The 15,240-nt window shown below is 44.4% G+C and overlaps 1 protein-coding gene across 2 annotated transcripts in view; it reads left to right on the top strand.

Moving 5' to 3' along the window:
- The window catches only part of LOC118402718 (Na(+)/H(+) exchange regulatory cofactor NHE-RF1-like), a 33,801-nt gene extending 18,945 nt beyond the window's left edge, over window positions 1-14,856 (top strand). The window contains exons 2-6 of one of the 2 annotated variants that reach the window (XM_052477838.1): window positions 4,246-4,416; window positions 5,286-5,439; window positions 10,984-11,027; window positions 12,890-13,000; window positions 13,423-14,856. In XM_052477838.1, coding sequence (XP_052333798.1) covers window positions 4,246-4,416; window positions 5,286-5,439; window positions 10,984-11,027; window positions 12,890-13,000; window positions 13,423-13,569 — 627 coding nt within the window. In that variant the 3' untranslated portion in view covers window positions 13,570-14,856. Of the gene's footprint in view, window positions 1-4,245; window positions 4,417-5,285; window positions 5,440-10,983; window positions 11,031-12,889; window positions 13,001-13,422 lie in introns of both variants that reach the window. The other variant, XM_035800907.2, reaches the window with a different exon arrangement.
- The last annotated feature ends 384 nt before the right edge of the window (window positions 14,857-15,240 follow it).

Raw genomic sequence — 15,240 nt, 5'->3', positions numbered from 1 at the left:
AAAGGTAAAATTAAAAATAAAATAAAAAAATTAAATATACTGGACTACTTTTGACCAGAGCCCTATGGCACAATATACGGAATAGGGTGCCATTTTGGATCTACTGTAGTGAGACGAGTAACAGTCTGCTGCTGCTGCTGGTGCTCACTGCTCTAAGCATTTTTTAAAGCTTCAGCAAAATACTTGAAGCTGAATGAGTACTTTAATAGACAAGCGCTTGTTTTGGATGCTTGGAGCTGTGCCGTTTTAAGTCTACACTACTAGTGTTGCCAAAGTTCAAAACAAACCACTCGAATCACCCCCAAAACATCAATCCATTTACAACTGCTTGTCTATCAGAGATTGAGAGTCTTTGCTGTGGCTGCAACTGGCTGAGGAAACCACCCTCGTAGTGTTTTGAGTGCAGATTTCTGCTGTGACAGCGGCTGGCTGGGAATCAGGGGTTCAGGCCTCTCCGTCTCCCCAGGACAAAGCTTCTCATTGTCAGCCTGCCTGGCCTCCCAGTCCCCCCAGAGGACGACCTGGGATTGGAGCTGGACATGGGCGTAGTGACGGACACCAGCGGGGTGGGGGGTGTACTGAAGCTGTCATACAGCCTGTGTTGGTCTTCCTCAACAGTCAATGGTTATGAAGCCATGTGTGAATCAATGAAACGCTCAATAATGTCCTTCCATGTTCATCCCAGCCAGAAACAACTCTGCACGGACCATTTTAGGATATTAAACCAATCATATTCTGTGGTTGACTCTCAAACTGACCCCTATTTCCAATATAGTGCACTACTTGTGACCAGGGCCCATAATTAATAGGGTGTCATTTGGGAGGCAGGATATGACTCATATAAACTGGGTTTATTTTCTGCAAGCAAGTTTTCTACAGCAGGGAGACGCATCACATGGGTGGACGTTCAGGATGCAAAGGTTGCTCTTAAGGTTGGTAACAGATAATTATTAACAGGTGACTAACGATTACAGAGCAACAATCTCTGGAACAGCCCTTTTTATCAGTGGAGGAGGAGTACTTTTTTATATGATGATTGTTCTCTATCATTACTGTTGTATGCAAAATAGATATAGGCCTCTATATATCCACCGGTCGTAAAGTCTCTCCACCTTTACAGCATCTTATCTGTTCCATTAGTTATGATTGAAATGGGATTTAACACCAATCAGGGCGTTTTCTTTGTCCTTCCCCAAAACGACTTGTCCTCAACCTGGCTCAATAAATGTACATTTCATGTCTTATATGCATTTAGAGAATTCTGCTAACTTAGAATTCTAATGGATGACATATTGGTATCAAAAGTTCCAAGAACAATTGCATTCTGGTTCTGAATGAGAATGTTTTGCATAGAGGGTTTGGTTGGTGCCAACATGGAGGTTAGGTTGGCAACCTCTCTGGCTGTGCTGTTAACCTCATTCCCTTTTCTGCTACTGCACTCCTATGTAGCTGTTAGCCTGTCTCCACCTCTAGTGGGATTAAATGCTTAGTTTAGCGTATGACCACTCCTGGATTAGTCCGTTACATTGAACACCAGTCCAGAGCCCAGCTAGACTCTCTAGCAAGCCTTGTCACTGACTTGAGACTGAGTTTAACAGACGCTCGCACACAACCCAAGCCACACAGGTGTTTTTTAATATTTATTTTACCAGGCAGGTCAATTAACAACAAATTCTATTTTACAATCACAGCCTGGAGTCTGAACTGCTCCTCTTAGATACAGTATTATCCTACTGTTCATATTCATAGAACTATAGTATGTAGAAGCAAGTATGGAGCTTGGCGGTAGGGTTGCCAACTTTCTCACTACCAAATAAGGGCCAAAAGGTGGCGTGCCAGTGCACGGTGCCACGGCGGTGTGGGTATGGTGTTGTGTGAAAGTGTACATTCAATGTTCTTATTTAATTGGAATGGCAAAACATTCTTATATTCCGTTTAGCCTATAGCTTTACTAAAACTGTATCATTATGTAAACAAACATCAAAATAAATGATCAAAGAAATCTCAGTTTGGAACTTGACAGCAGACAAAACATTTCAAATGCAAAAGAGGAAAAATGGGAAAGAGGAAAAGGGCATGAATCACTCCAAGTCTACTTCTTCCATGGATATTTGTTCTGCTCTAGACTGAGTCAAGCAGTCCTGTTGCATAGCCAGAGAAAAGTCCTTCCATGACAAGTCGCAGTTCAGATATTTTAAGTTAATTTTGATCAGCTCTGTGCTGCATCTGTTTTTTGAGTCAGACCATTTAATGGTCATCAGACAGAATCCTCTCTACAAAGGCATTTGAGCCTGGCACACTGAGGACAAATGAGACAATCCTGAACATGTTGATAAAGTTGGCTTTCCCTAGGTTTTGGAAAACTGCCACCCACTTCTCACTGGTGTATTTTGTGATATCCTGTCTGGCTTTCTGTATTTCCTCCCGGCTAACACAAAACTCTTCAGAGTTGGTCAGTACGACCGTCTCTGTCATTTTGAGGGCAACCACCACCCGCTCCAGGTCAGTGAAGGAGAGCTCCTCAGAGGTCGACTGGTTTCAGTTCCACCATTTACATTTTCTGGTGAGAAATCAAACTACTTGTCAATGTATGTAATGACAGTGTCATAGACCCTCAAAGTCCTGTTGCTGCTTGGACCTTTGTGCTGACAGTTGTTTGTCCATCAGCTGCTTGGTCTAGTATCCAAAGAAGCTGTCCCGTTTCCCCTGAAGCATCTTCATTTTAAATGTTTTGACTTCCTCGTAAACATCTGTGATGCAGAGTGTTGTTTCCTACAGCTTTTTTACGAGTTGGTCAAAAACACACCCTACATTGTGGAAAAAATCACAGATAAATCTCGGCAGCTTCTGTTGTTTCTTCATGCCACAGGACAGGTCTCCCCAAGGGACCTGAAGTATGACGTAAGAGCTGGCCAGCTTTGCAGGAGACGGTCGACAGCTGGTTTGAAGAGCGAGCCATCGTGTGCAAACATGTCGCAGAATTTCACACACTCCATCAGACACAGAGAAATCTCTCACACACACTGGAAACATTTATCTGATTCCCTTGTTTGAGGCATCACTGGCAACTGAGAAATACACGGGCTCACCTTCGTTCGGTGACAGACCATCCAAAACTAATTGTAATCATCTCCGCTTTCGTTCTTCCCAAGTGCATCATCTTCACAACATTTGAGTCATGAAACGAAGCACCGTTGACCATAACAAGACAGTCAGTGCTGTTGTAGCAGAGTCCGTGTTTAACCGTATGGTACATAGACGAGGCTTCACTTGCCGCGATTTTTGTCATTTCCCGCAGTAAGACGTCACGAAAAATGAACCAATATTGCTAGCACCTTTTTAGCTAGCGTGGCCTTCTTGTGCATTTCTGTGGTTATTCTCCCCTCCATGGCCAATTTGAGAATTACCGACCGCAAAAAGTACAGAAAGCTTTTGTCGAGTCACCGCTGACGGGCTGAACCCACGCCTTTTTTGCTTTCCGTTGTTTGTTGTAGCTGCAGTATTTTTTTTTCTCGTCTTTTTTGCAGGTTTATCCATATTTCCTTGATACGCCAAACCGACCGAACAACAACAGAAATGACTTTGCAGGAATTGCCATGTTTACGCTATACTGTGATTGGATGAAAAAACGGCACCAATTTAGCCCAATATAAGGGACATCCCGGCTAATACGAACTGTTGGCAACCCTACTTGGAAGAGCTATAATGTTCGTAAAGAAACTGAATTATGCTTGGTGAGTATTTAGTAACAGCAGTGCACTAGGTCCAATAGCTTCATGTCCGTTTTCCCTTGCTAGCCGTCTATGTTCCACATTTGCAGTAATAAAACGACACGGGACGACGTTTTAATTGTCCCAGCTCCCTGTCTCTGGTGTAAACCTGTCACGGAGTGTTCTCTAATTCATTGAGAACAGGAACCCATTTCTCTCTTGGTCTTCGGATGGTTGTTGAACGCTAGAATCCAGTCCGTCTTGATCTCTGTCACACTAATGGTATTTTAACTACATTTTTTAAATATCCATTCCAGGTCAACTGTTGCTTTAAATGTGGAGTTTGTGCTAATTGTTCTCTTTGTGATGAGCAATCTGCTATTTTGCTCTTTGTAGAGGTATAGATCTGCTCTCTCCATGTAACAGCGTAGAGATGTGCTGAACTAGACATGCTTTATCTCTGTCTCTCGCTCTCTTGCTGTCTCACTCTCTCTATGTATAGATATGTGCTTAACAAGATCTGTTTTCTCTGTAGGACTCGAAGGCAGAGCTGCGTCCTCGTCTGTGCTCGATGAAGAAGGGTGTGACGGGCTATGGCTTCAACTTGCACAGTGAGAAGTCTAAACCGGGCCAGTACATTAGAGCTGTGGACGAGGAATCTCCTGCTGACAAGGCTGGCCTCAAACCGCAGGACAAGATCGTACAGGTACGTATATCTTTACTGTACAAACAGACTCTGTACAGGACGTTTTTATAAAGCCAACTACCCAGCAGCACATCCCTGCTCTCATCCCTGAACCATATTAGCAATGCAGTGCAATATTCTTCTGGTACTATTTGTCTTCACCTTTATCAACTTGTACAGACATATCTTCTCTTGTATGAAAGTCATCGATATGACAATCAGACAGTTGTGCTGGCCTTGAGGATGAATTTGTGTGTTGTAATCTCATTACATCAGTGGCAGAGTGGGAATGGTAATCAGTACTGGGATTAGGTAATGCACTGTTGGGAAGTGACTTTGTGCGGGGGGGAGGGAGAGAGACACAAACAGAGGGTTTTTCAAGGCCAGTTGTGTTAGTGTGAAGGGGAAACAGTCCTTGATACCGTTGTTTTTCGGGCCCTTGGTCCCCATGTCGTAATACGACCACTCTGTCTCTGACTTGAATTACACTCCAATTACACTGACTTCAAACCGTGTCTGACAAAGGTCAAGGCTGTAAGTCTAATGCTTTCTACTAACCAGGGAAACATTTGTATCTCTGTCTCTAACCAGGGAAACATTTGTATCTCTGTCTCTAACCAGGGAAACATTTGTATCTCTGTCTCTAACCAGGGAAACATTTGTATCTCTGTCTCTAACCAGGGAAACATTTGTATCTCTGTCTCTAACCAGGGAAACATTTGTATCTCTGTCTCTAACCAGGGAAACATTTGTATCTCTGTCTCTAACCAGGTTAACAGTATGTCTGTCTCTAACCAGGTTGTCTGTCTCTAACCAGGTTAACAGTATGTCTGTCTCTAACCAGGTTGTCTGTCTCTAACCAGGTTAACAGTATGTCTGTCTCTAACCAGGTTAACAGTATGTCGGTAGTAGGGATGCAGCACAGTGAGGTCGTAGCAGCCATCAAGGCCGGGGGAGATGAGACCAGTCTACTGGTGGTGGATCGTGAAGCAGAAGCCTTCTTCAACACCTGCAACGTCATTCCTACTGAGGCCCACCTCACAGGTACACACACACACACACACACACACACACACACACACACACACACACACACACACACACACACACACTATATCCTTGGAAAAACGCTTGTCGGGCAGATTCCTGTGAATCCTTCGGTCATTTGGTCATAGATTAGTGCAGTAGAAATTGACTAGGAAGGATTAAGGAAGTGATAGACTTCCATATAAGTACTACTTGTCGTCAAGTAGTACTATCTCTCTCCAAACGTACACACAGTGGCCTTGTTGAAGTTAATGATTAAACTGGAGTTGGGGGTGGGGGACTAGCTGGCTGGCCATAGTCCCAGTCGGTATTAGAACATTGCAGCCCGCTTGTGGCGAAAACCTGTGGTTACCTAGGTTACACCATTGGCTCACAGCAAAAACGTCACCTTTTTTCAAACACAGTTTTCTTGTTTGGTTGATTTGGTCTGTTACAAAACTACATTTAAAGAAATGTAAAACATGTCTGAAGATGACTTTTCAAAATGGCTGCCGGGCGTTCCCACTACTTAGAACATGTTCAAGGTCACTTTAGTAGTCAAAAAGCGAGCTGAGATCTAAACGCTCAGAATTGTTTCAAGATGTGACTTAAACGTAACATTAACCTAATAAAAAGACTTCTGTAAGGAATGAGCTTTTTGGCCTAATACATTATCACATCATATTGGCTATATGCCTGGCCTGCCAATATCGTTATTCTCAGGGAGAGAGCAGCAGAGGATCCCTGCTCCCTCCTTCCTTTCCTCTGGTAGACTGACCAGAGAGAGGGAACATGTCTTCTACCCGATTGTGGAAAAAAAGAGTCTCATCGCACAAATTCATGTTGTTCTTATGACCAGAGAAAGTGAAATATTCTTAGGTATTAAAAATAGACACGACCAGCTGCTAATACTAATAACAACGCAGGGCTATCGATGGACTTGGCTACTCATTCATTGCTGCTGCAGTGTGAGGGGAAGTAGGGAGAAGCACGTTTTATAAGTGTTGACTAAAAACAGTTGACAGTGCTGAATAAAATAATAGAGAAACTCAAACAGCAGCTCTTTGCTGTATTCTTTGACAATCTCTCTCTGGTCAAAAGGTTTTAAAAGTTATGAAATCTCACGTTGGCTAGTATCAAATTGATCTGGTCGTGGAAGCTGTAGGCATGGTGATTTGAGCTATCCAACGGCCAGCACAGTAGGCAGCACTCGATTTATCAACATGTCTCCCAGTCCGCTGGGTAGGCAGTTTGTCTTCTCAGACAGATGAAACGACAACACTTGGTGCGCAGGGCTTCTGAGTCACCAACAACACAACACAAATCACATCAAAAAGGAGTCAAAAACTTTGTTGGCTTTTCTATAGAAATGTTTGTTGATCGACTAGAAGATCAATCGGTTGATGACCATGGCTTCCCTCATGCCCGTTCCATGACGGCGCTAGCAGCCACGTGAGTGAATACTAGCTAGCTACTGACCGTAACATTAAGGTAGTCAAAACCAACAACACAAACAAATGGACTTAAAAGACTATACTAAACAAGTTTATATGTCTTACCTGTGGTGAAATGTTTTCCATGCACATAGTAGCCTACTTGGACACAGTCCCCAGTCTCCCACATCAAATAACCTGAAGCCACAGACTCTTCTCGCTGGCTCTATTTCCCTACATTAGGAGTGTTATGAACTATAGTTTGGTATTTCTGACCTGGTTGCATGTACATTGAACAACAGCTTTTCAGCATGTTTTGTCATTTCTGTACAACGAAGGTGGCTCTTTTACAATGTGGCTCAACGGAGAAAGAATGTTTTGTTTTCCTCAATTTGTTGGTCGACAGGAATCTCATATTATTACGTGAATATCGACTCGGACTATCAAAAAACCTAGACTAAGCCAATAGCCTTCTCTTTGAAGATGAAGTCATGGCAACAGTATTCATGGTGACAGCTGGGGTGTGGAGGATGCAAAAGTCCCTTAAGATCTAGGACAGAAGTCAGGCACTAAAGTCCAACCCTTTATTCAGGTATATCACATTTCCACAGTACTAATTAGTCAACAATAACACTGACATCACGCAGGACAGAAAATATGAAGATGAAGAACTGATGAAGATGAAGAACTACACTATATGACCAAAAGTATGTGGACACCTGCTCGTCGAACATCTCATTCCAAAATCATGGGCATTAATATGGAGTTGGTCCCCCCCTTTGCTGCTCTAACAGCCTCCACTCTTCTGGGAAGGCTTTCCACTGATGTTGGAAATTAATGCAGGGATTTGCTTCCATTCAGCCACGAGCATTAGTGAGGTCGGGCACTGATGTTGGGGCGATATAGGCCTGGCTTATTTTCGGTGTTCCAATTCATCCCGAAGGTGTTCGATGGAGTTGAGGTCAGGGCTCTGTGCAGGCCAGTCAAGTTCTTCCACACCGATCTAAAAAAAAAAAACACATTTCTGTTTGGATCTTGCTTTGCACAGAGGCATTCTCATGCTTAAACAGGAAAGGGCCTTCCCCAAACTGTTGCCATGAAGTTGGAACCACTGCTGCTACTCTCTGTTTATCTTGTATGCATAGTCACTTTAATTATACATTAATGTACATACTATTGGCCTCTCAATTGGCCCGACCAACCAGTGCTCCCACACATTGGCTAACCAGGCTATCTGCATTGTGTCCCACCACCCGCCAACCACTCTTTTTACGCTTCTGCTACTCTCTGTTCATCATATATGCATAGTCACTTTAACGATACCTACATGTACATACTACCTCAATAAGCCTGACTAACAGGTGACTGTATATAGCCTTGCTCCTCTTATTTTCAACTGTCTGTAAAAATACTGTTTTATTTTTTACTTATATACACACACACACACTTTTTCTCCGCACTGTTGGTTAGAGCCTGTAATTAAGCGTTTCACTAAGGTCTACCTACACCTGTTCTATTCGGCACACGTGACAGACTTTGATTTGATCACTCCAGAGAACGTGTTTCCCTTTCATCCAATGGTGGTGAGCTTTACACCCTCTCCTTCTCCCTCTACCCTCTCCTTCTCCCTCTCTACCCTCTCCTTCTCCCTCTACCCTCTCCTCCTCCCTCTCTACCCTCTCCTTCTCCCTCTCTACCCTCTCCTTCTCCCTCTCTACCCTCTCCTTCTCCCTCTCTACCCTCTCCTTCTCCCTCTCTACCCTCTCCTTCTCCCTCTACCCTCTCTTTTCCCTCTCCTTCTCCCTCTCCTCCTTTTCCCTCTCTCCCTCTCCTTTTCTCCCTCTCCCTCTCCTCTCCTTCCCTCTCCCTCTCCTTCTCCCTCCTACCCTCTCCTTCTCCCTCTCCTCTCTCCCTCCTCCCTCTCCCTCTCCTCTACCCTCTCCCTCCTCTACCCCTCCTTCTCCTTCTTCTCCCCCTACCCTCTCCCCTCTCCTCTCTCCCTCTCTACCCTCTCCTTCTCCCCCTCTCTCCCTCCCTCTCTACCCTCTCCCCCCTCTCTACCCTCTCCTTCTCCCTCTCTACCCTCTCCTTCTCCCTCTCTACCCTCTCCTTTTCCCCCTCTCCTTCGCCCTCTCTACCCTCTCCTTCTCCCTCCTACCCTCTCCCTCCCTCCTCTCTCCCTCTCCCTCTCTACCCTCTCCTTCGCCCTCTCTACCCTCTCCTTCCCTCTCTACCCTCTCCTTCTCCCCCTACCCTCTCCTTCTCCCCCTACCCTCTACCCTCTCCTTCTCCCTCTCTACCCTCTCCTTCTCCCTCTCTACCCTCTCCTTCTCCCTCTCTACCCTCTCCTTCGCCCTCTCTACCCTCTCCTCGCCCTCTCTACCCTCTCCTTCGCCCCCTCTCTACCCTCTCCTTCGCCCCTCTACCCTCTCCTTCGCCCTCTCTACCCTCTCCTTCGCCCCCTCTCTACCCTCTCCTTCGCCCTCTCTACCCTCCCTCCTTCTCCCCTCTCTACCCTCTCCTTCTCCCTCTCTACCCCTCTCCCTTCTCCCCTCCCTCTACCCCCCTCTCCCCTTTTCCCTCCCTCTACCCTCTCCTTTTCCCTCTCTACCCTCTCCTTCTCCCTCTCTACCCTCTCCTTCTCCCTCTCTACCCTCTCCTTCTCCCTCTCTACCCTCTCCTTTTCACTCCAGCTGACGCTTGGCATTGCACATGGTGGTCTTAGGCTTGTGTGCTGCTGCTTGGCCATGGAAACCCATTTTCATGAAGCTCCCGACGAACCGTTTTTGTGCTGACGTTGCTTCCAGAAGCAGTTTGGAGTGAGTGTTGCAACCGAGGACAGACTATTTTTATGCTTGACACTCTTCAGCATTCTGTGGTCCCGCTCTGTGAGTTTGTGTGGCTTGCGGCTGAGCGGTAGTTGCGCCTAGACGTTACCACTTCACAATCGCAGTACTTCCAGTTTACCGGGACATGCTCTAGCAGGACAGAAACTTTATGAACGGACTTGTTGGAAAGGTGGCATCCTATGACTGTGCCACTTTGAAAGTCACTGAGCTCTTCGGTATGTTTGTCTATGGAGATTGCATGGCGGTGTGCTCGATTTTATACACCTGCCAGTAACGGGTGTGGCTGAAATAGCAGAATACACTAATTTGAAGGGGTGTCCATATACAAAACCAGTCTCAACGGTGAAGAGGCGACTCCAGGATGCTTGCCTTCTAGGCAGGGTTCCTCTATACAATGTCTGGTCTTTTGCCCATCTTAATCTTTTATTTTTATTGGCCAGTCTGAGATATGGCTTTTTCTTTGCAACTCTGCCTAGAAGGCCAACATCCCGGAGTCAGTCGCCTCTTCACTGACGTTGAGACTCGTGTTTTGCGGGTACTATTTAATGAAGCTGCCAGTTGAGGACTTGTGAGGCATCTGTTTCTCAAACTAGACACTCCTCTTACTCAGTTGTGCACCGGGGCCTCCCACTCCTCTTTCTATTCTGGTTAGAGCCAGTTTGCGCTGTTCTGTGAAGGGAGTAGTACACAGCGTTGTACAAGATCTTCAGTTTCTTGGCAATTTCTTGCATGGAATAGCCTTCATTTCTCGAAACAAGAACAGGTTGATGAGTTTCAGAAGAAAGGTCTTTGTTTCTGGCCATTTTGAGCCTGTAATCAAACCCACAAATGCAGACGCTCCAGATACTCAACTAGTCTAAAGGCCAGTTTTATTTCTTCTTTAATCAGTTTTTAGCTGTGATAACATAATTGCTAAAGGATTTTCTAATGATCAATTAGCCTTTTAAAATGATCAACTTGGATTAGCTAACACAACGTGCCATTGGAACACAGGAGTGATGGTTGCTGATAATGGGCCTCTGTAACGTCTATGTAGATATTCCTTTAAAAAAAAAAAGCAGTTTCCAGCTGCAATAGTTATTTACAACATGAACAAATTCTACACTGTATTTCTGATCAATTTGATGTTAATAGACAAAAAATGTCTAAGTGACCCCAAACTTGTGTGTGTGTGTGTGTGTGTGTGTGTGTAATATCATTATTCCTTATCCACAATGGTGACTAAACTATTGTTCCACAGAACCGGTCAGCTGATTTGGCTTTTTGTCTGTTTCCTCTAGGACCTCTTCCTGAACCTGTGTCCAATGGAGGCGCAGAAGAAGAAGAGGTGAGGAGTGTGGGGGGGGTGGGGGGCACTTCTCTCGGGCTCTTATCACCAAAGTGGACATTCCTGGATAGAGATTAGGACGGTTCTCCTGGGAAAACTTTCCTCAACAATCACTCATCCTAGACCTAATGTTCTTTCTCTCGCTCTGCCGTAAACATTCACATGATTCAGAGCTTGAATTGGTAAATCAGAAACCTAAATAAGCCCTTGGCTAGATAAGATGGGGGTGTGGTAGTAACCACTCACTATAATCACACCTCATTGAGAGCAGACCAATCTAAAGCAGTGACACTAATGCTGTGTCCCAAAATGGCACCCTGTCCCCTTTACCCATTGGGCTCTAGTCAAAAGCAGTGCACTTAATAGATAATGGGGTGCCATTTGGGACGCACAATAAGATTTGCCCCTGACTGGCAAAGAAGCCATGACACCCTGGGAACGAGCCTAGGGGATTGGCAGCGACGATATCGTGGCTGACCCTGTCACCATGGTAACTGTCGGATCAGAGCGGTGGACAGTGGGCCAGTGTGCTCCCTCTCTCTCTCTCTGGGATTGGGAGCCTCTGTAATTCCTGAGGCATGCTGGAGATTATGCTAATGAGATGAGATGGCTAACTATGCGACTATCCCACTAACTCAGGGCGACAGAGCTGAGAGTAGAGAACATACGCATTATAATGTCTCTGAGCAGGTGATCAAATCAAAATCACATTTTATTAGTCACAATGGCCAAATACAACCGGTGTAGATCTTACAATGATATTCTTACTTACGAGCCCCTAACCATCAATGCAGTTAAAAAATAAAATAACAAGTAATTAAAGAGCAGCTGTAAAATAACAATAGTGAGACTATATATACAGGGGGGTACTGGTACAGAGTCAATGTGCGGGGGCACCGGTTAGTCGAGGTAATTGAGGTAATATGTACATGTAGGTGGAGTTATTAAAGTCACTATACATAGATGACAACAGAGAGGGGTAGAAGCTGTTTAGAAGCCTCTTGGACCTAGACTTGGTGCTCCGGTGCCACTTGCCTTGCGGTTGCAGAGAGAACAGTCTGCCTAGGGTGGCTGGAGTCTTTGACAATTTTTAGGGCCTTCCGCTGACACTGCCTGGTATAGAAGTCCTGGATGGCAGGAAGCTTGGCCCCAGTGATGTACTGGGCCGTTCGCACTACCCTTCTGTAGTGCCTTGTGGTCGGAGGCTGAGCAGTTGCCATACCAGACCGTGGTGCAGCTGTAAAACCTTCTGAGGACCCATGACAAATCCTATCAGTCTCCTGAGGGGGAATAGGTTTTGTCGGGCCCTCTTCGCAACTGTCTTGGTGTGCTTGAACCATGTTAGTTTGTTAGTGATGTGGACACCAAGGAACTTGAAACTCTCAACCTGCTCCACTACAGCCCCGTCAATGAGAATGGGTGTCAATGTTCAGCAGCAAATAAAAGACTGCACAGTGATCAGTGTTGGTGTGTTGTCTCAGCCAGTTAATAGAATCACACAGGTTGCAGTGAGTAGGGTACCACAAGGTGAATCCTGACCCCTAGTGGCCACAGTGATCAGTGTTGGTGTGTTGTCTCAGCCAGTTAATAGAATCACACAGGTTGCTGTGGGTAGGGTACCACAAGGTGAATCCCGACCCCTAGTGGCCACAGTGATGATCACACCCACTGGTGATGGCAGTGCTGTATGTTTCTGAGGTGTGTTTAGCTGATGTGTGTGTGAGTTATGTATGTATGTATGTATGTATGTATGTATGTATGTATGTATGTATGTATGTATGTATGTATGTATGTATGTATACAGTTGAACAGTAAGGTGTAAGCTGTGTTTATAGTGTGTTTGTCTCTTATCTCTACAGCTGGATGGTAAGGTAGCAGCAAAGCCTAAGGTGTCTGTCAGTGCATCGACATCCAGCACCACCTCCACTGCCTCTCTACCAACATCTGCTGCCAGCACCCCTCCACCAGAGGTGTGTGTGTAATTAGCAGGGTGTTTTGAAAACCCAGTATAAGTGGAAGGATAAGTCGTCACTAATCATCAAGATAAATATACAAAAGATGACTGAGTCTTATGTAAATATTCCTGTGAATAATATCAAAAAGTTCCTGCTATTCTACATGACTTTATGGCCTCGAGGGGTATTTTAAACTGTATCAGTCATGTAGTTTTACTGATGCAATTCCACAAATTCTGTTATGAGGCTGATGGAAAATGTTGCCGTTTTTAAATAAATTTTCTTGCAATTCTACACATTTTACCATTGCATATGTACATATTCTATGCCGACCCCCAACCTTTTCTAAATGTATTGAATCGACCTGTTTTGAATATTGTGAGTCCCCCCGTGGCAGTTTTACGTATGGAGTAACACATAATGTTCTCTCTCTCTAGGTCCGGGTGCCTCCGGTTAAGGAGCCGAATGTGAGCCTCAGCATGTCTCTAGCCCAGGCCAAGGAGAGAGCTACCCAGAAACGCTCATCCAAGAAGGCCCCTGCCATGGACTGGAGCAAGAGGAACGAACTCTTCAGTAACCTATAAATCACCTTTCCTTTCTCCTTTCTCTCGCCCTCACTCCTTCTTTTGCTCTCTCTCTCAAGCAGACACACAATGTATGACATGAACAGTGTTAATGTTTTGTGATTTTCATGTGCTAATTGAGGGGGTTTCCACTTTATTTTTTTTCAATAAAAAATAAATAATTGAAACGCCACTCCTGCATAAGAAACATTGTATAGTTTCCATCTAGTAGGATGATGAAGAAATCAAAGATGATGAAACATATGGAAATAAGAAATTAATGTGTGTGTGTCATGAAGGTGTGTTGAATCTTGTCAGTCTATCTGCAATCTGATTGGTTGCTATACTTCCTTGTAGAATCACGAGCTAGCTAATAGCAAGCTGGGAGTGATTGAGTTTTTCGGGATGAGTTAAGATGAATCAACTTCTTTCCAGAGACTTTCATGTTTAGTATTTCTGCCTGATCGCTGGATTCAATCCGTATGGTGGAAGATCCGAGTTATTTCTCAATCTAAAGTTAGTGAATTTTCCTGCGTTTGCGGAGACTGCATTCACTGTATATGTCGACACAATCGGAAATGACCTTTACATTTGAACCTGGATCATCTGTGATATGGATGAAACCCAGCCCTTAATGAATGACTAACCATCTGAATTCTTTAGCAATACAAGACCATCGTCTGACCATCGCTTAATGAGAGGTCTGGTTAGCAGATATCACTGAATTTGTTCAGGAAATGTGTCACTAATGCTGACCACTGGTGTACTACCTGATATTTTTGAAGATGTTGACATGTCAATTCTTAGACTGTAGAACTCATTCAGAATACACAATATTCTCTGTTCTATATGTGGCATTCATTGTTGGGTCACATTTTGGTTAAAGGGACTGAGGTATGTGGTTCTAGATGTTAACCCAAAGTAAGCTGTTGTTTAACTGTAAAGTTAACCTGTCCAAACTGGTGTTCAATCACCACTATTGTAAAATCCTACGGTATTTTTATCGTTGTGATTAAACTTTTTGTCCTGCCTATGTCTCATCGTTTTTAAAGAATGACGAGATTGTGTCTTCTAGATTTGTACATAACTCAAAATACAATTTCCATCTTATAGAAAGAAATCCTCAATTTGTTTGAAGACTGTTCCAGAATCTCTCTGGGTTGATGGGAGTGTTAGCCTACTGTATATGTGGCATCTCTGGTCCAGGGCGTTAGTGTATCAGCCCCAGCTCTGCTACTGGCTGTGTACGGTACAAGGGCTGAGTTGTCAAATGTCTTGAGGATGATGGTATAAATGTGGTATCAAACATGTCTTTTGTCTTTTTTTGTGTGTGTGTGGGAAGGCATTCTCTGTGGGATCTCAAAGGAAAATGACCGCGTTAGTATAAATTCACCTTTTTAATGTTTGTAAAGCGTAAGCGTGTATTGACCAATCAGCAAGTCTAGGGCTAATGTTTTAGGGCAGCGTTTCCAAAGCTGGGTCTTGAGGACTCCATGGGGTGCACGGTTTGGATATTTAATCTTACACAGCTGATTCAAATCAACTATGTAGCGTTAGGGCAAAAAAACAAAACATGTACCCCTTGGGGTCCCCAGGACCCAGTTTGGGAAACACTGCTCTAGAACAGACCAATCAGCAAGTCAGATATCTAAAACAATGTTCTGCCGTGAGAATGTCACTTTACTATTCTTG

Source organism: Oncorhynchus keta, chromosome 24 (assembly GCF_023373465.1).
Source record: "Oncorhynchus keta strain PuntledgeMale-10-30-2019 chromosome 24, Oket_V2, whole genome shotgun sequence".
Taxonomy (NCBI): domain Eukaryota; kingdom Metazoa; phylum Chordata; class Actinopteri; order Salmoniformes; family Salmonidae; genus Oncorhynchus; species Oncorhynchus keta.
This window is presented reverse-complemented; position numbering and strand designations above follow the sequence as displayed.